This window comes from Microcaecilia unicolor, chromosome 9 (genome assembly GCF_901765095.1).
Source record: "Microcaecilia unicolor chromosome 9, aMicUni1.1, whole genome shotgun sequence".
NCBI classification, from domain to species: Eukaryota; Metazoa; Chordata; class Amphibia; order Gymnophiona; family Siphonopidae; genus Microcaecilia; species Microcaecilia unicolor.
Genome location: NC_044039.1, coordinates 20,830,361 through 20,856,029, shown reverse-complemented (window position 1 = coordinate 20,856,029; position 25,669 = coordinate 20,830,361). Strand labels below are relative to the sequence as shown.

The 25,669-nt window shown below is 43.0% G+C and overlaps 1 protein-coding gene across 1 annotated transcript in view; it reads left to right on the top strand.

The window, feature by feature from the left end:
* DCN (decorin) overlaps positions 1-25,669 on the top strand; it is a 78,004-nt gene that overhangs the window by 1,964 nt on the left and 50,371 nt on the right. Inside the window, exon 2 of the mRNA XM_030215219.1 lies at positions 18,710-18,959. Coding sequence (XP_030071079.1) covers positions 18,746-18,959 — 214 coding nt within the window. The 5' untranslated portion in view covers positions 18,710-18,745. The remainder of the gene's footprint in view (positions 1-18,709; positions 18,960-25,669) is intronic.

The following is a 25,669-nucleotide window of genomic DNA, read 5'->3' as shown; positions in this document are numbered from 1 at the left end:
TATTGGCATGCCTAAGGTTAAATCCAGTAAAAGTCTTTATCTGATGAAAAGGCTTAACTGGAAATTATTCTGCAGAATAAATTATAGTTACGTACCAATGAACTTTTGAAAAAAGAAAAGTAAATCTAAAAAGGCACTTTAGTCTCAATTTGGCATATTATTTATGTATGATGTCATAAGCTCACCACATATATTTCCTGGATCTATTTTTCCTTTCATGAGTCTTCTTTGTTTCTTTCCTAGATATGAAGAAAGCACATTAAGGACTAGATTTTCTATATTATGCCCAAAGATTTGGTGCCAAAATGAAATTCGCTTAAGGATATTCTATAAAATATGTCTTATTTAGGCGCACTTTATAGACCAAGCCTAAATTTCCAAGCGGTTTATAGAATACGCCGATTGTCAGTCCACGCAACTAAATTTAGTCAGGGCCAATTACGCCGAGTAAAACCTGATGTAAATCCCGATGCCTAAATTAAGCACAGAGCAGGTGTGTTGTATAACAAAGCACATAGATGTGCCCACGACCCGCTCATTCCATGTCTATGGCCACGCCCCCTTTTCAACTATGTGAATAAGAATTTATGCATACCACATTACAGAATACGCTTAGAAATTAGTGCACATAAATTCGAATTAAAGCCAATTAATACCAATTATCAGCGCTGATTAGCTTGTTAACAGGAAGTACCGCCAGGTTACTGCATCAGCGCCAGAGTGTACCCAGCGGTAATCAGGCAGTGCCGCGCATTGCCCGGTTACCACCGGGTTAATGTGGGAGCCCTTAATGCCACCTCCATTGGTGGCGGTAAGGGGTCCCCCACCGAGGGACCAAGCAGCAAGATGGCCAAGCAGCAAGAGCTTTACTTACTGCACTGCCTTTTTCTGGAGGAAGGCAGGATTTCCCTTTTACCAGCTGTGGTTAAAGGGGGCCTCGGCGTGTGTGTAAAACGCGTGCCGACACCAGCGCCGGCCCCCTTTGGCCGCAGCTTGGTAAAAGGGGCCCAGTATTTTGGCAATACCAGGATATCTTCCAGGCGACACCAAAGACCAGGATAGTATGGTGGCCCAGATAGGGTCCGGCACTGGCTACCTGGATTCAGTTTAGCCAGTGACAGCATTTGTCGCCAGCTAAATATTGACCACATGAAAGCTGGTGCCTTAAATTAGGTGACAATAGCGCAAGCACAGTATAGAAGTCTCGCACTTCTGTGTGTCATTGGTTACAGACGTAAATGGCAGGTGCTAATCTGTAACCAGTGCATGTAAGTCACAGAGGGGCCATTTTATTAAAATGTGCTCAAATCTGGTCTTAACATAACATAACATAACATAGTAGATGACAGCAGAAAAAGACCTGCTCGGTCCATCCAGTCTGCCCAACAAGATAAACTCATATGTGCTACTTTTTGTGTATACCTTACCTTGAATTGTATCTGTCTTTTTCAGGGCACAGACCGTAGAAGTCTTGCCCAGCACTAGCCCCGCCTTCCACCACCGGCTCCGCCACCCAATCTCGGCTAAGCTTCTGAGGATCCCTTCCTTCTGAACAGGATTCCTTTATGTTTATCCCACGCATGTTTGAATTCCGTTACCGTTTTCATCTCCACCACCTCCCACGGGAGGGCAATCTCATTTCATGTCCTCTAGTTCTACCGCCTTCCCCTCTCCGGAAAAGGTTCGTTTGCGGATTAATATCTGCTTGTTATATTATTATCATGTTCTATCATTATCTTGTTACCCATGATTCTTCTGTAATACTAAATGTCTATTTTCTAATATATCTTCACCATTCATGATGTATTGTAAGCCACATTGAGCCTGCAAAAAGGTGGGAAAATGTGGGATACAAATGCAATAAATAAATAAATAAATACCTTTCAAATATTTGAACGTCTGTATCATATCACCCCTGTTTCTCCTTTCCTCCAGGGTATACATGTTCAGGCTTGGTTATGTGCGATTTTACCACATGCTAAGCCTAGATTTAACTCAGCACTTAGAGGGGACTTTTTAAAATATATTTTACTGCAGGTCATTTGCTAATGTCACTAGCAAACACCCCCAGATTATATATGGAGCCCAAAATTGGGCACCAATCAAAGATGTTAACAATCAATTATTGCAGTTAATTGGCATTAGTGACATCTTCCTGGATGGTATTCTGGGCGCAAGCCTAAATCCCCTAGTGTGCAACTCAAAAGGGGGCATGGCTAGGGATGAGGTGTTCCAAACATGTGGGCACAGATTTATAGAAGAGTGTCATTTCTGAGCCCAAATTCCAAGCATTGGTCACCAGCATTTCCATCTGATTTTAGCTGGTATGGGAAAAAGTGGGACGTTTGACCACGGAAACCAAAGACTGGAGAGATGAATTCTTCTAAAAGCAAACGTTTATTAGATAAAAAGACCCGACACAAACGCTGTGTTTCGGCCGCTAGGTCTGCATCAGGAGTCTCAATGGACTCATGCTGGTAACTAAACCCATTGACGAGCAAGTCTTTTTTCACCTAAAGGTCTTTTTAAAGACCGACTTCATTGACTTCATACTTAACCAGTTCGTATTCTCCAACATCTGCGCATCAGATGCTCTCCGTCCATTGAGACTCCTGATGCAGGCCTAGCGGCCGAAACACAGCGTTTGTGTCGACTCTTTTTATCAAATAAACGTTTGCTTTTAGAAGAATTCATCTCTCCAGTCTTTGGTTTCCGTGGTCCAACATCCCACTTTTTCCCATACCTTGTGTTTTCCGTGGGAAGTTCGAGTTCTCCGCCTTTTGGCGGATTATCCTGAACGCATCTGATTTTAGCTGGCATAAATACTGGTGCCTAAATTTGGGCACGTTAACGGGCTCCTAGCATTATTCCACAGAGCGCTCAACTCGGAGTGCCCTTTATAGAATAGAGCGCCACGCTGATTTTTTCTAGCACCCAAATTTGGGCACCATTTACTGAACTCAGTCCACAGTGCCTGTATAGAGTTAGGGCCCCTTTTACCCGCTGCAGCAAAAGGGGGCCGGCGCTGGCATCGGCTTGTGTTGTACATGCGTGCCGAGGCCCCCTTTTACCGCAGCTGGTAAAAGAGAAGTCTCACCTTCCTGTAGGAAATGGCCTTGCGGCAAGTAAAGCACTTGCCGTGTGACCATTTTGGGGGGGGGAGCCCTTACCACCACCCATTGAGTGCATATCAAAGCAGGATCAAAGAACAACTGCTGTCACCCTTTCCGCCCCCATGAGATTTTTATTGTCCCTGTCCCCAACAAAATGCACATTACAAACACCCAGCATGAGAAAATACAAGGTCCTAACACACCTTGGCAATAAGAAAATGGGATAATATATATCAATCCCCTAACCCTCCTTCTCCCATAACCTCTCAGCTCTTATAGATTCAAATTGAAATCTGAGTGTCTGGATTTTATGAGATCTCTTAGTTCAAATGTTTTTATTCAGTTTAAAACTTTACAAGAACATTGTGTAATAAACATATGAACTCCAAAAGACAACAAATAAATGTGATATCCACAACAATAATACAGAACACAGTAGAACTGAATGTGTACAGAAGACCCAAAAGTACTCCCCCTCCCCCATTCCAACATACCAAAGTGAGATACATATACCACACGAAGAGCATACAAATCCTTAGTAAGGTAGTGTGAGGGCTGAGGTGAAACAAGAAATGCAACTCAACCCTCCAAAATCAAAGGGAAAGACCTTGATTCTTATGCCTCTATATTGCTCAGTGGTGCGACTGCACCTCGAGTATTGCAATCAGTTCTGGTCGCCGTATCTCAAAAAGGATTTAGCAGAATTGGAGAAGGTTCAAAGAAGCGCAACCAAAATGATAAGAAGGATGGAACTCCTCTCGGATGAGGAAAGGCTAAAGAGGTTAGGTCTCTTCAACTTTGAAAAGAGATGGATGAGGAGAGATATGATTGAGGTCTACAAAATCCTGTGTAGAACGAGTAGAAGTAAATCAATTTTTTACTCGTTTCAAAAGTACAAAGACTAGGGGACACTCAAGGAAGTTACATGGAAATGCTTTTAAAACAAATAGGAGGAAATATTTTTTCACTCAACAAATAGTTAAGCTCTGGAACTCCTTGCCGGAGGATATGGTAACAGCGGTTAGCGTATCTGGGTTTAAAAAAGGTTTGGACAAGTTTCTGAAGGAAAAGTCCATAGTCTCCTACTGAGATAGACAAAGGGAAGCAACTGGAATGTTGCTACGATTTGGGTTTCTGCCAGGTATTTGTGACCTGGCTTGGCCACTGTTTGAAGCAGGATAGTGGGCTAGATGGACCATTGGTCTGAGCCAGTATGGTTACTATTATGTTCTTAGAAACACAAAACACTTTAACGCATTTCTTAACGTGTTTCTGTGGTAGCCTGTTTGGCCATAATTCTCTTTAGTAAAATTGCCCTTTAGCACACAACTGCCTGGGAGATGTACATGTGGGCAGAGTATGGGCGTGTCATGAGCATGTTATAGACGTGTCACCAAGCGATGCATGCAACTTATAGAATATTTTCATTCACATGACCTAAGCTAATCCCAAACCTTCGACTTGCCACAGCAGCTTTGCACTAGTATTCTGTACAAACTTAGGCACGCCTAGAAGGGATTATATAATTGGTGCTAAACACATGCTATTGTGGTACCTACATCTTGGTGCCAATGTATAGAATTGTCCTACTAATGTTTCAAATTGCTAATGATTATAGTTGTTTATAATGGATTATTATGAAGCTTCAGAGTTCTACAGATCCTATTAATTGAAACTTAATAAAGATAAAACAAATTCCTTATATTAACCAATCATTTTCATTCCACACCTTATAGTAATTGTCACGTTCGTGAGCCCTTGTGCCCTGAAGGAGCACAGTGTCCAGGTGTTGAGCCTGCGCTCAGTCGGGCAGCCGAGCAACCCAGAGACTTCACCTGAGAAGACCACTGTTCCCCGGGGGTTGAGCCCCCAGGTGCAGGTGGCCAACAGGACTTCCGGATATGGACAGGGGTCAGACGGCCGCAGGCAGCAGGCAATGGAAGCTTATATCTGGACAATAGCTAGGGCTAGGCTAGGTTGCAAGCAAGGGTTAGTTCAGGCAGCAAGCAGAGAGTAGTCAGGATACCAGCAGAGGTCAGGTCAGGCGGCAAGCAGAGAATAGACAGGGTTCCAGCCGAGGTCAGGTCAGGCCAGCAATAAGCAGTTGTAGACAAAGTCATGAAGAAGCACAAGCCACTCTACCAAAGTAGAAGCCGAAGCAAGACTAGTGGGGAGACACTGCTCCTTAAATATCCCTTACCATCAAGAAGATAGGTAACAGCTGGCAGGAGGCAGGGAGCTGAGGAGGCGGGACGACCATAGCAGCCAGTAGGGAAACCCGGATTGGCCAGCTGGCAGAGGGAGGCGGCGTTAGCCGTGAGTGGCCAATCCTGGCTTTGGAGGTGTGGTCCGAGTTCCCGGGCCCCGCGCCCGGAAGAGAAGCCATTCCTTGGGGATGCCAGCGCTGCCAAGATGGCCAGCGTTCCCCAGATGCAACGGGGGGATAGCGGAGCGCCGGTGCCACCATGATGGCTGGCGGGGTAAACCAGGAGCAATGGGGGGAGTTGGAACGTCGGACGAGCCATCCTGGCCGATGCCTCCCCCTACAGAGGTTCGGCCGTAACAGTAATTTCACTATTATATATAGGAACACCGCAAAAGTGGAGGACCTTATGCCACTACATCAATAAATACCAAAGGAAGGAGTAATGTGATCAGCAGGGCTCTTCCGTAAAGAAACAGCAGGATGAGGAATACAATGGAAACAATCTTTATTCTTCAGGACCCGTCACAACACTATATTTCGGCAAAAAGCCTACATCAGGGGTCTGTACTCAAAATCATTGAAGGATATATAACATAATATAATCACTAGAAAACAATCTTGATAAAGATTTCTTTTAGTATATTGTATTGCACGTTCACACGCTGACCCCTGCTCCTGGATCACGTCTTTATCAAGATTGTTTTCCAGTGATTACATTATGTTATATATCCTTCAATGATTTCGAGTACAGACCTCTGATGTAGGCTTTTTGCTGAAACACAGTGCTGTGTCGGGTCCTGAAGAATAAAGATTGTTTCCATTATATTCCTTGTCCTGCTCTTTCTTTACGGAAGAGCTCTGCTGTTCACTATTAACAATATAACATACCCATTAGATACAACCATGAAAATCCTAGGAGTATACATCGATCAGTATCTGACATTTGACTTCCAAATTTCATACCTGAATGTAACTCACCTTGAGCTACTACTGAAAAAGGTGTGAGCAAAATATAGTCTCCTCAATCTTCAATTCACTATGGAAGTAAAAAAGAATCAGGCTGTTTGACGTTTTCTAATTTGATGGTACTCGCATCCAGCATAAATGGCGTTGCAATAGTCAAGATTGGGTGGGCCAATGTGTAGAATACATTTCAAGCTCGACTATTGCAACACCGTTTATGCTGGATGCGAGTACCATCAAATTAGAAAACGTCAAACAGCACAGAATACCACTGTTTGCCTGGTCAGTAGGATACCACGTTACTTGAAAGCCTCCCCTGTACTTCTAAAATTACACTGGCTTCCATTTAAGGCCAAAATTACCTTTATCTTTAAATCATGTTTATTGCATGGCAGAAACAATACACTTAAATCAATTTCACACAAGGCCATACCGCTAACAATAAACTCTAACCCCCCCCTTCCTCCTTCTCCAACCCCCCTTCCCTTCCCCTATCACCCTTACCCTCCCCCCCACCCTAATAACCCATGTCCTACAATTCCAGTGTGCTATTATGACCGTCTATGCGTGTTAATTAAGGATTTTGCTTCTCGCTCTCGGCTGCAATGTGGTCCAAAAACGCTCCCATACCTTCTGCAGAGATTTACCTTCAGAGGTGTCGAAGTTTGTAATACTACATCTCTCCATTTTCAAAAGTTCTATCATTCTTGATCTCCAAAGCCCTATTGAGGGCGCCTCCCGCTCCCTCCAACATAATAGAATGGACTGCTTTCCCACCAAAACCGCTCTTTGCAGAAACTGAGTCATTCCAGCGGGGGCAGGTTTCGCGTATTTGAACTCCGCGAAAAGTAGGAGCAGATGTCTCTGAATTTTACGGCTCCATTGCGCCTGAACTTCCTGCAACACCTGGGTCCAAAAGTCCAAAATATATCTGCATGACCAAAACATATGACCCAGGGTAGCGGATTCTCTCTCTTCTATGGCATGTCTCCTTCGTACTTGCAAAACCTCATTGAACTACCTAAACAAAATACTCTAACCACTTCTAGAGACTTCTTATCTCTTCACTATCCTTGTAAGAAAGCTTATCTACAAATCTACTCATACCACAGGCCCTTTTTTTATCAAAGCACTAAGAAATGGAATTTATTATCTAAATATCTTAGATTCCTAGTGGGCTCACATGTCCTTCCACAAAATACTGAAAACATTCTTGATGAGTACTGCTTTTGATAACGCCAAAATATGATTCAACTGTTAATGATATTATCCGTCTTCAACATTTCTCTGATAGTAATAATCTATGTCTTTTGGCGTGATTGATTTAATAGCCTACGCTTACTGTTAACTTATCTTTGTATTGTTAGTCAATGCTGTTTATTGCTTGTACTCCATTTTGAACCCGGGCCAGTTTGGGATAATGCGGGGGTATAAAAATCATAAATAAATAGTAAATACCAAGGGGATGGAAGTTTTGTCATTGCTTCCCCCCAGCGAGTCAGCAGTGCTTTCCATCACTAGAACAGCCCTTGAAATTATGAAGTAAAAAGGATTCCTTAGCTTACAAGAATTTAGGAGAATGACTTATGTATTTGGTGCTTAAAGTGAAATGCTTTTTTTAACAGTAATTAAAATAGATCTCTGCATTCCACCAAAACGGCACATGTTCTAACACATCTCACAGTTAAAATGTCATGATGTTTAGAAGTAGGTAATTAAATATGATTGAATTGTTAAAACTGAGGGGGATAATCTCCGTTTTGTTCTGAGTAGCGAGAGAGAAGGTTCTGTTGACCTTACAAGCTAATTTCCCAGATTCTCTTTTGGTAATCCTGAAGAATTGGGCACCGACGACAAGACCACTCAATATATCCTGTAACTTATCCTATGAGATCTCCGTATCTTTCACACGGTTTTCCAGCACCAGTGGTGTCGCTACGGGGGGCCATGGGGGCCTGGGCCCCCAGTTTGGCTGGCAGAGGTCCCCAACCCCCGCCGCGTCTGTCCCACGCTGTTTTTACATTGCTGGCGCCCTGTCCTTTTTTCAGCGATGGACACCAAACGAAGCAGATACATATGTGGAAAACAATATTTAATTGATATGGATCAATAAAAAATTAACAAGCCCGACACAGGCCGTGTTTCGCCCCACTGGGCTGCATCAGGGGCTAATCGATATCTATAAAATCAAATAGTCTCCACTTGAGTATCTATTTGTTGAACTCGCAATTAAAATGCACACTTTGACAGATGGCATTTCACAAAAACAAACCTTCTGAAATCGTGAACCGACATATGCCACCATAAAAATATAAATAAAAAAGATAAATAAAAATATTTTTATGGTGGCATATGTCGGTTCACGATTTCAGAAGGTTTGTTTTTGTGAAGTGCCAACTGTCAAAGTGTGCATTTTAATTGCGAGTTCAACAAATAGATACTCAAGTGGAGACTATATGATTTTATAGATATCGATTAGCCCCTGATGCAGCCCAGTGGGGCGAAAGACGGCCTGTGTCGGGCTTGTTAATTTTTTTATTGATCCATATCAATTAAATATTGTTTTCCACATATGTATCTGCCAAGGTACATGGCATGCGCTGAAAACTGAGCATGTGCAGGTGCCAGTACCGTGGAGAATAGCGTCTCCGTTACCATCAGGGGGAAGTCTTCAGCTGGCAGAGCTTGGGATCTAAACCAGCTACTGCTAAACGTGTGCTACTGTTGGGTGGGCCTGAGCCCTAAGTGGGTGGGCCCTGGCCCACCCAGGCCCACCCGTGGCTACGCCACTGGTCTAACACAGCTTAGTAAAATGCCATTTCACCCCTATTTTGGCACTTAAACTGTCATTTGAGTGCCTAAACCTTTGGCTCACTATATAAAGAATTAGGGGACGTGTGAAATTTCTATACTCTGCAGTCAGCACATCCTGTGATTTACCAGTCATGTATCCAGAGTCCCTGTGAAACTTCTACACCTTGCAGTCAACCCTTCCTGTGATTTACCTCTGATACATCTCAGACTCCCTGTGAAACTTCTATACCCTGCAGTCAGCACTTCCATGCTTTGTCTCCACAATGAGGCTTCCCTATTGGCTAGAACTGTGGTTCTATTTTTGCCACACTAGCATGCCACAAAGTTAATCTTTTCTATCAAATTTCCTTTCCTTTGTGACGTGGCCTTTCTTTCAACATTACTTTTTTTTTACATGCAATACCTCATATATAAATTTTATGGAGTCAGCTAATGTATCACAGATAATGAAGGAAATTAATATAACTGTAGATAGATAAAGGGTCTTTTGGTTTATTTTCTTGATTGTTTTTGTCCAAGGAATGTTGTAAATAGCATACTGAAGATCTGGTATCTATGGCCTTTTCTGCCATCCTGCATCTTTAGAAAAAGATTAGAAGCCTATTTCCTAAGTTGTGTTAGGTCTTTAATATGGCTTTTAACAAATATTACTCCAATATTAGTACCTGTTAGCTGCTAGAGAGTAATTTTATAACAGGTCACCAAGATTGAGATGGAAAGAACACACAAGGCTACCTGTGTGTCTTTATAAAATACCAGAACAAATTTTGAAGAAATCACACTTAAAATACAATGGAGGACATTTGTGCCTGCTCAGACTATGCATGTAAATCATGACACTACCCACCCTCCACCCACAACTCACCCTGAACAAGCCTATATCGGGGCTGCATAAAAGTTCATGAAATCTGGTCATTACACCTACTCATATATGGGGGTAATTTTATCAGCATCATTTTTATTTATTTATTTTATTTGTTACATTTGTATCCCACATTTTGCCACCTATTTGCAGGCTCAATGTGGCTTACATAGTACCATAAAGGCGTTCGCCAATTCCGGTATGAACAAATACAGTAATGTTGTGGTAGAATAAGGTTCGTGTGTACAGACACATTAGGGAATCGTAGAGAGGAAGAGTTATTATATGTCCATTACGAGCTTTGGTTTCGTTGTGTTGTAGGGTACAGGCATTTAAGTTGGGTCGGTAGGGTATGCCTTTTTGAACTGGTTAGTTTTTAATGATTTCCGGAAGTTTAGGTGATCTTAAGTTGTTTTCACGACTTTTGGTAATGCGTTCCATAGTTGTGTGCTTATGTAGGAAAAGCTGGATGCATAGGTTGATTTGTATTTGAGTCCTTTGCAGCTTGGGTAGTGGAGATTTCGGTATGTTCGAGTTGATCCTGTTGTGTTTCTGGTTGGTAGGTCTATGAGGTCTGTCATGTATCCCGGGGCTTCGCCGTACATAATTTTATGAACCAGGGTGCAGATTTTGAAAGCAATACGTTCTTTGATGGGGGCCAGTGCAATTTCTCTCGGAGGGGTTTGGCGCTTTCGAATCGCGTTTTTCCAAATATAAGTCTGGCTGCCGTGTTTTGAGCGGTCTGAAGTTTTTTTATAATTTGTTCTTTGCATCCCGCGTAAATTCTGTTGCAGTAGTCTACATGACGTAGTACCATTGACTATATCAAGTTGCGAAATGTTTCCCTCGGGAAGAATGGTTTCACGCATTTGAGTTTCCACATTGAGTGGAACATTTTCTTTGTTGTAGATTTCACTTGGTTCTCTAGTGTGAGGTTACGGTCGATTGTAACACCGAGAATTTTCAGGCTGTCTGAGGTAGGGAGGGTATAATCTGGGGTGTTTATGTTTGATACTTCTGTGTACTGTCATATATATATGAACTTACTTTTATAAAATCCCCCTCCCCATAATGGAAATTCCTGTTGACTTAAGGGGGGTTTGGACAGATTCCTGAAGGAAAAGTCCATTGAACATTATTAAAAAATATATATATTTTTTTTGGTTTTGCTGGGTTCTTGAAGCCTGGATTGGCTGCTGTCGGAGACAGGATGCTGGGCTTGATGGACCCTTGGTCTTTTCCCAGTATGGCGGTGCTTATGTACCTTATGTACTTATGATAGGGCAGGGAAAATAGGAACTCTGTCTCATTATGGCACATTGACTGCCGATGGTGTGGAGCAGATATCTACACCTCTAGGTCTAGAGGTGTAGCTGACTGCGTTCTGCATTATCAACCATGCCATTAATGCATTACATAGCAACATAGTAAATGTCGGCAGATAATAGTAAATGTTGGGCACATTATCCATCCAATGTGCCCAACAAGGTGCCCCGAGTTGAATCTAGCTCTCGTACAGGTTCCACTTCATTATGGAAAAATACTGGTGTACTTAATCTCTATCTTTCCCTGCCAATTTTGGGGCACAGACCATAGATGTCTGCTTGGTCTTTTCCGTGGTGACCTAATGATTCATACGAAAAGAAAGGGAGTGGTTAGGATGGCACCTCCTGCTGCGAGAACCATCTCACTGGTTCACCAAACTATCTACCGCTATGCTGTGCAGAACCCTGTTCGTTCCAGAGTGGTGGATCCAGCTTTGCAGGGAGAGGAAGAGCTCTCTGCATTTCGATCAGATGTTACACTCTCTCCTCTGGTTCTCAAACCGCAGCCGCGGCCATCCAGTGAACAGGCAATCGTTAGTGCCACTCCAGTGGAAGAAATGCAAGAGTTGGTACCAGGGCAGAGTTAGATTGTAGACCAAGTCAGCGGCGAGTCTGAGACCTCTCGGGGCAGGCCGGCAGTTTCGGAGCCAGCGGGAACTCCAGCGGCGGTATCTCTAGAGAGCATATGGGACACTCTCTAGAAGTTGACTGGAACCATGGAGAAATTGGCAGGGGGCATTTTTGTTCTTGTGAGTAAAATATACAATTGAACTGTTTCATTAGATACCACCAAGAAGGAGTTTTCTATGCAAATTTCAACTCTTAAAGAAGAAATTCTGAGACTTCAGAAAGTGACTACAGCTATAGTAAAAGATAAAATAGTATTGTATAAAATAATTGAGGCTATTGAGAATTTTAATAGAAGACTAAACTCGCATCTTCTTAATTTTCCAAGGTCTCTTGGGACCTCTCCTATAGAGACTTTCAAAAAGTATTGGGTGGAAATTTTGGATTTTTCTTCAGCAGCTTTACCCCCTTAAAACAAAGTTTATTATATATTCCCAAAATCCACCTTAAGAAACAGGCTCTGAACCTTTGGATGTTTTAGTAATTTTGGAGGCTTCCTTATCTGAAGATTCTGAGAGATATACTCTTTTTGTTTCATTTGTCTTTGAGCAAGACTTGAATTCAGTACTGAAGCTTTATTTTTGTAATGTTCAGAATTCTTTCTTTGGAAAGAGGATTTGGATGTACCCAGATGTGACGCGACAAACTCAGGAGAGAAGGAAAGCTTTCTCAACTTGGCTCATCCTTGCAAATGCTTTGTTAAATATTGGGGGATTAAATATGTCTATTACAATCCTGAGCAGAAGATCGTGAAAGGTTCTACTCAACCTAGTTAAGATTCGAGATTTAGAAATTTAGGACTAGATTCTATATATAATGCTAAAAATTTGACCGAAATGAAATTTGCTTAGGTGTATTCTTTTTTTTTTTTCCGATATTTTTATTAAAGGTTTTTTCAAAACATATAACATAAAATAGAATAGAATAAGCCTAAATTTTCATACGGTTTATAAAATATGCCGAGCGCCATTCCATGTGACTAAATTTAGTCACAGTCAATTAATTAGGCATGGAGCGCGTGTATTCTCTAACAACATGTACAGATTTTAGAAATGCCCATGACGCACTCATTCCATACCCAAAACCATGCCTACATTTCAACTATGTGACTTATATTTACATGCACCACATTACAGAATACGCTTAGCAAGTAGTGTTTGTAAATTCTAATTAATGCCAATTAGTGCTGATAATTGGTTAACTTCCAAGTATCAGTGCTGATTAGCTTGTTAACTAAGTTATGTGCATTGTTATGGAATATGCCTCGATTTCCGTACAGAAATCTCGGCGAGATATATAGAATCCCGTGGTTAATGGGGATTTTTGTTCATGCTATGACTGTTTCAGCAGATACGGTTTAAAACTTTTCCTTTGTATTTCCCTACTTTCACAGCTCTCTCTTCATTTATTGTGGTCTAAGAAAGATGTTTTCAAATTGATTTGTCTTTGTTTTTTTGCTTACTTGGTTCTTTTTCTTCTATTTGCATCTGAGTTTCTGTGGCAAGTGGTCAACTTGTGATTTTTTGAAAATTTATAAATAAATAAATAAATAAATTGTTTTTTTAAAAGAAGACTGCCTTGCACCGGTCCTACTTTCCAACTACTGGAGGTGCTGTCAAAGTCCACTCTAGCCTTGATCCTGATCTGTTTTTGCTATGTACGGGACACAGACCATAGATGTCTGCCCTGCGTTGGTCTAACTTCCCAACCTCTAAAGCTGCCATCAAATCTCACTCCAGCAATGAGATCATTTAAATTGTGCTTAAATTGGATTCCATCCTTTTTCTGTATAGCGATCCTCTGTGTTTATCCTTCAGTTTCACCAGTGTCGCTATGCTCATATTAGCCAATATTGAAGGGGAGAGAGATGGCTTAGTGGGAGACCTGTGAGAAGCAAGTTGCAATAGCCTACACGAAAAGCGATAAGAGTGTGGATAAGGGTTCTGGTAGTGTGATCAGAAAGGAAAGGATGAATTTTGGTGATATTATAGAGAAAGAAAGGACAGGTTTTAGCAGTCTGCTGATTTTGTGCCGAGAAAGAGCGAAATGTGTCGAAGGTGACCCCAAAGTTACGAGCTGATGAGACAGGGAGGATGAGAGTGTTATCCACAGAAATAGAGAATGGGGGAAAGATAAGAAGCTCAGTCTTGGTCATGTTTAATTTCAGATGGTGGTGAGACATCCAGGCAGCAATGACAGACAGGCAGGCTGATACTTTGGCCTGGATTCCTGCAGAAATTTCTGGTGTGTAGAGGTAGATCTCATCAGCATAAAGGTGATACTGAAAACCATGGGATGAGATCAGAGCACCAAGGGAAGAAGTATAGATGGAGAAAAGAATAGGTCCCAAAGAGCCCTGAGGTACACCAACTGCTAGTTGGTTGGAAATGGAGGAGGATCCACCAGAGTATATATTAAAAGTGCAATGGGATAGATAAGAAGAAAACCAGGAAAGAACAGAGCCCTGAAATCCAAGTGAGGACAGCATATCAAGGACTCGCAGTAATCAACAGTGTCAATTCTATTTACTATGTAAGCCGCATTGAACCTGCTGTGTGTGGGAAAGCGTGGGGTACAAATGTAATAAATAAATAAATAAAAGCAACAGATAGATCGAGAAGGATGAGGATAGAATAGTGACCTTTGGATCTGGCTGGGAACAGGTCATTGGATACTTTAACAAGCGCTGTTTCAGTTGAATGAAGAGGGCAAAAGTCAGATTGAAGTGGATCAAGAATAGCTTGAGATGAAAGAAACGGCAATGAACAGTATGTTCAAGTATCTTGGATAGGAAAGGGAGGAGGGATAGTTGGGGCAATAGTTGGAAGGACAGGTAAGGTCCAATGAAGGTTTTTTGAGGAGTGGTGTAACTACGGTATGTTTGAAGGCATCATGAACAGTCACTGTGGAAAGTGAAGATGGAGGGTATGACAAACAAAAGGGATGACAGTAGGAGCGAAAGTGCTAAATAGATGGATGAGAATAGGATCAAAGGAACAGGTAGCTAGTTTCAAGGAGGAAAGAAGATGTGCAGTTTCCTCTTCAGAGATTTCAGAAAAGGAAGAAAAGGAGGCAAGGGTTGAAGGAGGGTTGAGAGAATGGACTAAGGGAAGGAGAGGTGGATATGACTTGGTTGAGAATTCAAGGTTAATCTTGTGAACTTTATCATGAAAGTACTTAGCCAGAGTCTGGGGAGAAAGTGAAGGTGGAGTTGGAGGTGAAGGCAGTTTGAGGAGAGAGTTCAGTGTGGCAAAGAGACATCGAGGGTTTGAGCCAAGAGAATTTGTCAACTGGATGTAGTAGTCCTGTTTGGCAAGTGAAAGATCAGACTGGAAGGAGGTCAGAAAGAATTTTAAATGTATAAAGGCAACATGGGCATGGGATTTTAGCCAAAGGCATTCGGCAGATCTGGCACAGGAACATAGGTAGCGGATTCCAGAAGTCAGCCAAGGATGGGGTTTGGTACGCCTTACAGAACAGGGAATGGGAGGAGAGAGAGTATCCAGAGCAGAGGAGAGAACAGTATTATAGGAACAGACAGTCTCATATGAGGAAAGGCTTAAGAGGTTGGGCTCTTCAGTTTGGAAAAGAGATGGCTGAGGGGGGATATGATAGAGGCCTACAAAATACTGAGTGATATAGAATGGTTAAACATAAAATCGATTGTTTACTCTTCCAAAAAGTACAAAGACTAGAGGACACTTGAGGAAGTTACATTGAAATAGTTTAAAAATGAACAGGAGGAAATATTTTTTCACTCAGTGAATAATTAAGCCCTGGAGCTCATTGCTAGAGGATGTGGTATCAGCAGTTAATGTACCTAGGTTTAAAAAAGGTTTGGACAAATTCCTGGAGAAAAAGTCCATAGTCTGCTATTTGAGATAGACAAGGGGAAGCCATTGCTTGCCCTGTGATCTCTTTGGATTCCGGAATCTTGCTGGGATTCTGTCTGGCACTTGTGACCTAAATTTGTCACTGTTGGAAGCAGGATACTGGACTAGATGGACCATTGGTCTGATCCAGTATGGCTATTCCGATGGTCTTAGGCCACATATAAGTGCTATGGCATGCAACCTCAAGGAAGAATGCACATGGTTGGAACATTGGTAGGGCTCCCAGTTATACACTAACTTACTGTAAGTTAGGTGCATTCCAGCAGATGTGTCAAGTCTATGAATAGGGCAACTGTGGGTGCCAAAATGTAAGGCACACCAATATGAGATACACTAGTAATCTATAATGGAATCTGGGTACCCAAGTGCCATTGCAGACACTGTTCCCTCTAAACTGAGCAGAAGTCCTCCACTTACAGTCCTGCCAATAGGGGATGCTGTTTCACTATTACATTTTCAATAGTGAGGAACAGGCAAGTTCTGCAGGGACTCTGCCTGTCTCTACCAATTAAAACCGCAATATTGAAGCAACACCCCTTCGTTCGTAGGAATGCAACCAGAGGACTCCCACTCAACTTAGAAGGAACAGCGATTATAGAATAAACTTTCAGGGGGGGGGGGGGGGGGGGGGGGTTCTATAAATAGTGCTCAAAAAGGTTGCCAAAAAAAATTGCCATTATGCAGTATTCTATAAAGGGTGCACACCCTTTATAGAATAGTGTGTATCTCCAATTCCAGCACTTAACTTTGGGCGTCAGACTTACGTCTGCTGAATCCTGGTGCGAATGCTGGTGCCCAAGTGAGGCACACTTACCCAGAATTCTATAAATTCTATAACTATGCATCTAAATTTTCAGAACGCCCCTGACATGCCCATGCTCCTCCCATACCTACACTCCCTTTTGGGATATGCACTCTGCCTTCTCGAATAGCGCACAGCCAGATGCACATGCAAATTATAATGAGTGCCAATGAGCATTGATGATTGGATGTTAGCACCCAATTATTGATGGTTAAGAGCTCGTTAACCAGTTAATTTGCATGCCCATCTCAGCAACGCACCCAAATTTGGACACCATTTATAGAATACGGGGGTCACGGTGCAACATTGGGACACCTAACTGATATAGAATTGTCCCCCCTCCCCCAAGACGGTGCCTGGTAAACTCTTATTTTATAGAATATTTCTGTGTCTATTTTATAAGCACATATAAAACTGTAAGAGTTTACAAGAGCCATTTTTGAACTGGAAAAAAATACTTCCCACTTGGAAAATGCTTTCTGAAATTACCTGCAATGGGAGATGCTTTATAAAGGCATTTTTGTGCATATCAAACATATAAACGGCAAGTGACCAACTCACCTGCAAATGCGCAGTAGAGACTTCCCTCTCTGTCTCACCCTCGCGTCAAGACGTGATGACATCAGAGGGCGGAACAGAGAGGGAAACGAAGTCGCAGTCACTGTCGGATGCTGCCGCCTGGAAACGAACATTGCGCGCACCAACCTCCACCCTCCCCCCATCCCCACCGCCGCTCCCGCCCTCCTCCGCATCAGGCCCCCTGCACTGACCTGACAGCATCTCTCACCTCTGAGTGGAAGCGCTGCAGGCAGCAGCAGAGTGCTCTGCTGCTGCCTGCAGTGCTTTCACACGGAGGTCAGAGGCGCTGTCAGGTCAGTGCAGGGGATCCGGCACGGAGGGGGGAGGGAGCGGCGGCGAGGAGGGTAGCTGGAAATCTCGCCCGTTTTTACGGGCTTAACGGCTAGTATTACAATATACAATGACAGGAATGTGCGTACTTTTATGTGACCTGAGTGTAGGCATGTTTGGGGATGAGCTGGAAGGCAGTGGAGTCGTGCTTTATATACGCGCTTTATCAAATATGTGCATTCACATGTACTTTACACATAAATATCTACCCCCGTTCCCAAGACTCAGTTTAGCCACAGCTTCTGCAGCTTTCCTTGGGGCAAGTTTATGAAGACCAAATAGGTGCCTATTTAGAAGCTCTATTCTTGTTTTGTTCATCTGAAAACTAGCACGTAGACATCCACATGGCATGGATGTCCAATCCCAACTTTGCAAAGGCAGGATATGGACATCTAATTCTGCAGGACATCCATACGGTAAGGGGGCATGGTCTGGGCATGTTTTGGGTGGGACTCGGAAAGCCCCAAAATATAAACATCCAACTCCGATCACAGAAGGGGAAGGATCATCCAAGTCTAAAAAGATGGATGTCCGTATTTAGACCTGGTACTTGTCACATCGATTACAGAAAGGTGCTGTGATTGAGCAGTTCTCCACTGAATGGAGTAAGGGGAGGTCACAGTAGATATTTCTTGCTCCTGGAGGGCTCACAATTTAAAAAAAAAAAACAAAAACAAAATTACAAAAAGCTGCAGTGGGATTTGAACCAACAGCCTTTGGAGCTCTACAGGAGGCTGCTCTGACCGCTAGGCTACTCCAATTATCTGGTCATTCTATAAAACAAACTTTCTTTGCTGTCACACAGATGCCACTTGTTTTTCCCGTTCATAATTTGGACATTTCTGTTTGTAAAATGAATGTTCATGCTGTGCGTTTCCAGCACATGGACATCTATCACACATGTATTTTAGAACAGGCTGTATCTTGCTTTATATGAGATGGACGACCGTTTGGGACATTCTGACTTGGACGTCCTTTCAAAAATGCCCCTCTATTTGTCTTTACAAAATAGGTTACGAACAGGAACTTCCATGCCCTCTCAATCTATGTGACCTGTTATAAAATGAACCTCTCGGTGTCTTAGTTATTAAATTTGAATATACGTTTTTGCAGTAAGTTCCAAGTCTGTATTAGAAAACACTGCTCGGGTCTATTGACTCAACTCTAACCATCTAAACTTGATTTTAATTTGCAGGCTTCTTGGTGCTCCCTTGATCACACAAACTAAACCATGAGGACTGCTGTTTTGTTTCTCCTCCTTGTGTCGGTTTGCTGGGCCAAACCATTTTACCAAAAAGGTTTATTTGACTTTATGCTGGAAGATGAAGCGCCTGAAGGGTCTGCAGATCTACCCACCCTTGTTCATTCACCATCATCCCCACATGAACCTGTTTGCCCATTTCGCTGTCAGTGCCATCTTCGAGTAGTGCAATGCTCTGACTTAGGTAAGATGCATCGTCGTATTGTTAACATTTTTACAGTCAATATTAAACGACCAATAGTTTGCATGAACTGAGAATTTAAGGTTGAAGAGTGAAGATGGAAGGTTGCAGTTTACGCTCTACTGGTGAGACTGAAAATGTTGACCTATTATCAATGGATGCCGTTTGAGAAGTTGATTATGTTGATTATTGACTATGTACGTTACAACACCTGTTTTTTGGATGCAATAGTTTTCTCTCCCATGAAGAGTTATTTTCTATTGTTCCTTTTTTTGGGGGGGGGATTGTTAGAAGCCAGTGATAGAAGCTATCAAGGAGAGCGGCAGCTAAACTGAGCCCTCCCTGGCAGTAGGGATTTTGTATTGGTGTGGAGGAGTGGCCTAGTGGTTAAGGTGGTGGACTTTGGTCTTGAGGAACTGAGTTCAATTCCCACTTCAGGCACAGGCAGCTCCTTGTGACTCTGGGCAAGTCACTTAACCCTCCATAGCCGCATTGAGCCTGCCATGAGTGGGAAAGCTCGGGGTACAAATGTAACAAAAAATAAAAATATGTATGCAATGCAATTGTAATTGTTTTCACATCCCTTCCTTTCCCTTGTTCCTCTTCCCCTATCTTTGTAATTGTAATTTTTCCCAGTTCATTGTAAACCTCTCTGAGGCTGCTTTCAGTGGCAAAAAGCGGGATATAAATGTGCTAAAACAAAATATGTATGAATAGTCATATTGAATCTAATCTCGCTGACATTTTAAGAAAAATATTGGCAGTTTAATATTGAGTTTTGATATTTTGCTTTCTAAAATATTTGTTTGATCTGTACAAGGATTAACACCGGAACAATGTTTTTACAGCTAATTTGTTCATAGTTGGTTTATGTCAAAAAAAACTTACGTTTTTATCACTACATTTTCATAGTTACTCTTAATAGCTAGAGCAATTCACCCCAAATTATGTTGGTCTCTGAAGGCAAAATAGCCTTATTTGGGTTTTGACAAATGATGAGTTTCAGAAAAAAGAGATGAGTCACCAGATATTCAACTCGTTAAAAAATAAGGGGCACTTTTACAAAGGCACGCTGAAAAATGGCCTGCGGTAGTGTAGATGCGTGTTTTGGGCACCCGCAGAATCATTTTTCAGTGCGCCTGTAAAAAAGGCCTTTTTAAATTTTTGCCAAAAATGGACGTGCAGCAGAATGAAAATTGCTGCCGGTCCATTTTGGGTCTGAGACCTTACCACCAGCCATTGACCTAGCGGTAAGGTCTCACACGGTAACCGGGTGATAATGGTCTATGCACCTAAAATGCCGATTACCGCCCGCATGCCAGAAAATAGAAATATTTTCCATTGCGCGTAGCGGACACGTGCCAAAAATTGAAATTACCACAAGAGCCACGTGGTAGCCAGGCGGTAACTCAAAATTGATGCACGTTGGACATGTGTAGGCACCTACATGGCTTATAAAAGGGCCCTTGTGTTTGTAAAGGCCAAAAAAAAATAACCATTCAGATCACAGCAGAGGAGAAACCATTACAGCCTCTTGTATACTCTCATCCACTGTTCCTGTATTCTATATAGCATGACTTAAGTTGCATTCACAAATCTGGTCCTATTCTGGATTTGTGCGCACAACTTAATTAGATAACAAGCCAATCAGCCCCAATAATTGCCAATTAACAAGAAATTACTGACACTAATTGGCGTTAATTAGAATTTACACGCGCAACTGTCTTAGCATATTCTGTAAAGTGGTGCATGTAAGTTCTAATGCGTGCTGCCAAAAAGGGTCATAGCCATGGTGTGGAATGGGCAGACTGTCTGAAAATCTATGCGCATGGTTATAGAATGCATAGGAGCCAACTTTTCAAAATGATTGGGGGTGCTGAATTTTTATTTTTACAGGTGGTGCATTCCCCTCTCCCCCTCCCCCTCATCCCCCCTCCCCCTCCCTCTCACCCCCCTCCACCTCCCTCCGAGTTCCAGGCCCCCCTTCACCTCCCTCCCAGTTCCAGTCCCTCCCAGTTCCAGGCCCCCCTCCCTCTGAGTTCCAGGGTCCCCCTCCCTCCCTTCGAGTTCCAGGCCCCCTCCCACCAAATTTTAAAAGTCATCTATTTTACCTCATCGGGATTAAGGCAGCAGCAGCAGTAAAAACCATGCAGGTTCGGCTGGGTGCTTATTTGTTTTCCCTTCTGTCTCTCTCAGCTCTGATCCTGCCCTCATTTCCTGTTTCTGCAAGGGCGGGGCCAGAGCTGAGAGAGACAGAAGGGAAAACAGCTAAGCAGCGAGCCGAGCCTGCCCTAATCCCGACTGCTGCTGCTGCCCTAACCCCGACGAGGTAAAATAGATGATTTTTAAAATTTGGAGGGAGGGGGCCTGGAACTCGAACGGAGGAGGGAGGGAGGGAACAAACTTCCGGCGGGTGCTCAAACTTCCGGTGGTTGCAATATTGGAGATACTCGAGGACCCACAGCACCCACGGAGTCGGGGCCTATGATAGAATGCACCTGCTCTGCATCTAACTTAGGCGCCCTTTTACTAAGCCACGTAAGTTCCTACGTGCACCCAGTGCACGCCAATATGGAGTTACCGCCCAGCTACCACGTGGTTCTTGCAGTAATTTCATTTTGGCATGCGTCCGATACGCGTGTCCAAAAATTTTTTGGACACGCGTATCAGATGTGCACCAAGTGGCATTTGACGCACGTAGGTCATTACTGCCCGGTTACTGCGTGAGACTTTACTGCTAGGTCAATGACTGGCACTAAAGTCTCAGACCCAAAATGGACGTGTGGAAATTTTCATTTTGCTGCACGTCCTTTTTCGACAAAAATTTTAAAAACGCATTTTTTTGTAGGTGCGCTGAAAAATAATTCTGCACGTGCCCAAAACACGCATCTACACTACCGCAGGCCAGTAAAATGACCCCTTAGGCAAGAAAACCAAGTATAGGTGACAACAAGAGTAGCAGCTCTGGGAGGATATGTGAAAAAAATCCCACACAGGCAATCGTCCAGGAGAAAACTTTTATTTGCACCAGTATGGATCCGACATGGGACCGTGTTTCGGCGGGGCAAACCCGCTTGCCTCAGGGGTCGTAGAAACACTACAAACAAAACAATAACATTTAAAACAGTGGAATAAGAATGTACTTTAAAAACTCCTTGAAATTGTATTGTGGGCAAAGAATATGGATATTTCCAGATGTTGCTAAGACAACACAAGATAGAAGGAAGACATTTTTGACATTAAGAGAAGAGACTAGGGCATTGGGGGCGACATTTTTATTAGCTTATCCTTGCAAATGTCTAGTTAAATTTATGGGTAATACGTATGTTTTTTATGAACCAGGGCATTTAAAAAGTTTTCTTGAAATGAAAAAACGATCCAACTTGCCAAATGAATCAAAGTAAACAACTGATTAACTATTTAAGAAGGTATTTCAGACCAGGCCATTTACCTATATAATTTTTTTTTATTCTTCTTTTCGATCTCCTTATCTTAAACACAGCTCTTTTAATTTTCGATTGTGGTCTAAGGAAATGGGAAACTAGATTTTTGAAATTGTCTTTATTTACTATTTCTTAAAGTCATACGTTCTAATTTTTCATTGTATTACTAAACATGATTATCGTGTAAAATTAAAAAAGTGGAGGAGTGGCCTAGTGGTTAGGGTGGTGGACCTTGGTCCTGGGGAACTGAGGAACTGAGTTCCATTCCCACTTCAGGCACAGGCAGCTCCTTGTGACTCTGGGCAAGTCACTTAACCCTCCATTGCCCCATGTAAGCCGCATTGAGCCTGCCATGAGTGGGAAAGCGCAGGGTACAAATGTAACAAAAATAAAATAGATACTATTGGAGATTCTACATGGAATGTTGCTACTATTGGAGATTCTACATGGAATGTTGCTACTATTGGAGATTCTACATGGAATGTTGCTAGTGGAATAGCAACATTCCATGTAGAATCTCAAATAGTAGCAACAGAATGTCAACAGTAGCAACATTCCATCTAGAATCTCCAATGGTAGCAACATTCCATGTAGAATCTCAAATAGTAGCAACAGTGGAGGAGTGGCCTAGTGGTTAGGGTGGTGGACTTTGGTCCTGGGGAACTGAGTTCGATTCCCACTTCAGGCACAGGCAGCTCCTTGTGACTCTGGGCAAGTCACTTAACCCTCCATTGCCCCATGTAAGCCGCATTCAGCCTGCCATGAGTGTGAAAGTGCGGGGTACAAATGTAATAAAAAAAAAAGTGATTACATTAAAAATAAACAAACATTTAAAACAGTGCAATCCAGACTAGAGACTGCGTGTACTACAATTCCACTGTAGCTGATATGCAGTGATTATAACAATCCTGTGGTTTCATTAGAACATGTGTGTGGTTCATAAGAGTATCTTCCCAGTATATGAGCACATCCTTTTTCCTCTTCATATGGTAACTGAAGAATTATAATCCCAGATCCTTTGTGCATGTTGATTGACTCTCTCTCTCTCTCTCTCTCTCTCTCTCTTTCTGTCTACACACATATATATACATCCCTAGAGAATCTATTAAATGAACCAGAAAACACTTGACACAAGAAAGCGTAACCCAATGTATTCTATTCGAGTAGCTCTTCAGGGAGAAAGTAGAATGATTTTGGCACATTGCTTTCCCTCCTGCTTCCTGATCGTGTGGGTGAATTGTTTTTCTCTCTTGCTTCCTCTCTTCTGAGACAAGGATGTCACTCTAGGGGGTGAGAAAGAGAGAGAAAAGATTTATAACATAATATTCCTGAAACATCTTACAAGATATATCAAGCATATAAACAAGGGTATAGAAAGAGGCACAGAACTGCCTGGTTTAACATTGCATTATCATTAGAAATTGAAAAGAAGTTCAGCTGTTAGTAAGTAGCATTAAACAGGGGCAGTGGAAAAACCTTTGGGTATAAAGCTGGTTGGTCCATGGCCCACCCTGTTCTGCTACCTATAATAAACTCTAGGGGATCCTTTTACAAAAGTGCGCTGAAAAATGGCTTGCGGTTATGTAGGCACGGGTTCTGGGCGCGCGCGCCATTCCATTTTTCAGCGCGCCTGTAAAAAACACCTTAAAAAAATTTCGGCAAAAATGGAGGTGCGGCAAAATGAAAGTTGCCACGTGTCCATTTTGGATCTGAGACCTTACTGCCAGCCATTGACCTAGCGGTAAAGACTCACGTGGTAACCGGGCGGTAATGACCTATGCGCGTCAAAGGCCACTCGGCGCACGTCCGTTACGGGCGTCCAAAAATAAAAATATATTTTTTCGGACGTGCGTATCAGACGCGTGCCAAAAGTGAAATTACCACAAGAGCCACGTGTTAGTTGGGCGGCAAACTGCAATTTGGCATGCATTGGGCATCTCGACGTTTACCGCCAGCTGATTTCTACCGCAAGCTAAAAACGCTACCGTGGCTTAGTAAAAGACCCCCTTAGGAAGTTGTGCATGTAAATTCTAATTAGTGCCAATAACTGCTTGTTTTTGACCAATTATCAGTGCTGATTGGCTTGCTAATTAAGTTGTGTGCGCAATTTGACCGCACTGCCAAATTTGCATGCGCAAAATTAGTCCTCATATTTAGAATCTGGGCCAAAATGTGCCCTCTCTCAAATAGCAAGTGTAAACACATTCGGGGAAATTCTATATATGGTGGCCAAACATTAGGTGCCAAATTTTCAACACAGAAAAGTGTTCGAACTGATCCAAGGTGCTGAAATGGGGCAGAAATGACAGCTCTGCATGAAAAAACACTTATGCATCCATTTATAGAATAGTGCCTAAATATCTCAGCATAGATCTGCAAAAGGGCCCTGACCCAGCGGCGTAGCAAGGGCGGGGCGGTGGGGGCGGTCTGCCCTGGGTGCACGCTGCTGGAGGGTGCAGAGAGCAGCCATGCGCCTGTTGGCTCCACTGGTTCCCTGCTCCCTCTGCTCTGGAACAGGTTACTTCCTGTTCCGGGGCAGAGGGAGCAGGGAGCCAACGGAGCCGACAGGCGCGCGGCTGCTCTCTGCAGCCTCCAGCAGCCAAGAATGCACCCGGGAGGGGGGCTTGATGCGCCAGGGAGGGGGGTGTCATGCTGCACCCTGGGGGGACGGATGCCGCTGCACCCGGGGGGGGGTGTGCAGCGGCGATCTGCCGCGGGTGACAGCTGACCTAGGATCGCCACTGCCATGACCAAAGCAGTGGTGTAGCTACGTGGGGCCACGGGGGCCTAGCCCCCCCAATTTCTTCTTGGCCCCTGGTTTTGCTGGCAGGCACCTGCCTCAGGGGTCAAGCCAGTATTCTTTTTAGTTGGAAATAAATATCCCAAATCGTCCTTCTCAGAACACTGCAAAGCAGTGGCTTCCACCCTTTTGGGTTCTCGAGCAGTAAAACCAAAAGCAACGACTCGTCTGCACAACCGGCTACAATTGCTTTACTCGTTCACTGACAACACAGGTCAGCGCCCACCAGTTCCCCGAAGAAAAGTTCCAGCAGCGGTAAAAGAAAACTATTCAGTGCCAATTCTTTTTTGGCGCTGAATTTTGAGCGGTATGAAAGGAGCAGATCGCTCAGGAAAAGGTCCTTTGAGAAATAGTTTATTTATGTGAGGTCTATTTAAAAAAAAAATCACACAAGCTCAGAGAACTATAGTTTCAGAAAATCAATCATAAACAGTTCTTCAGTGTCCCCAACCACTGGAAAATGCTGACAC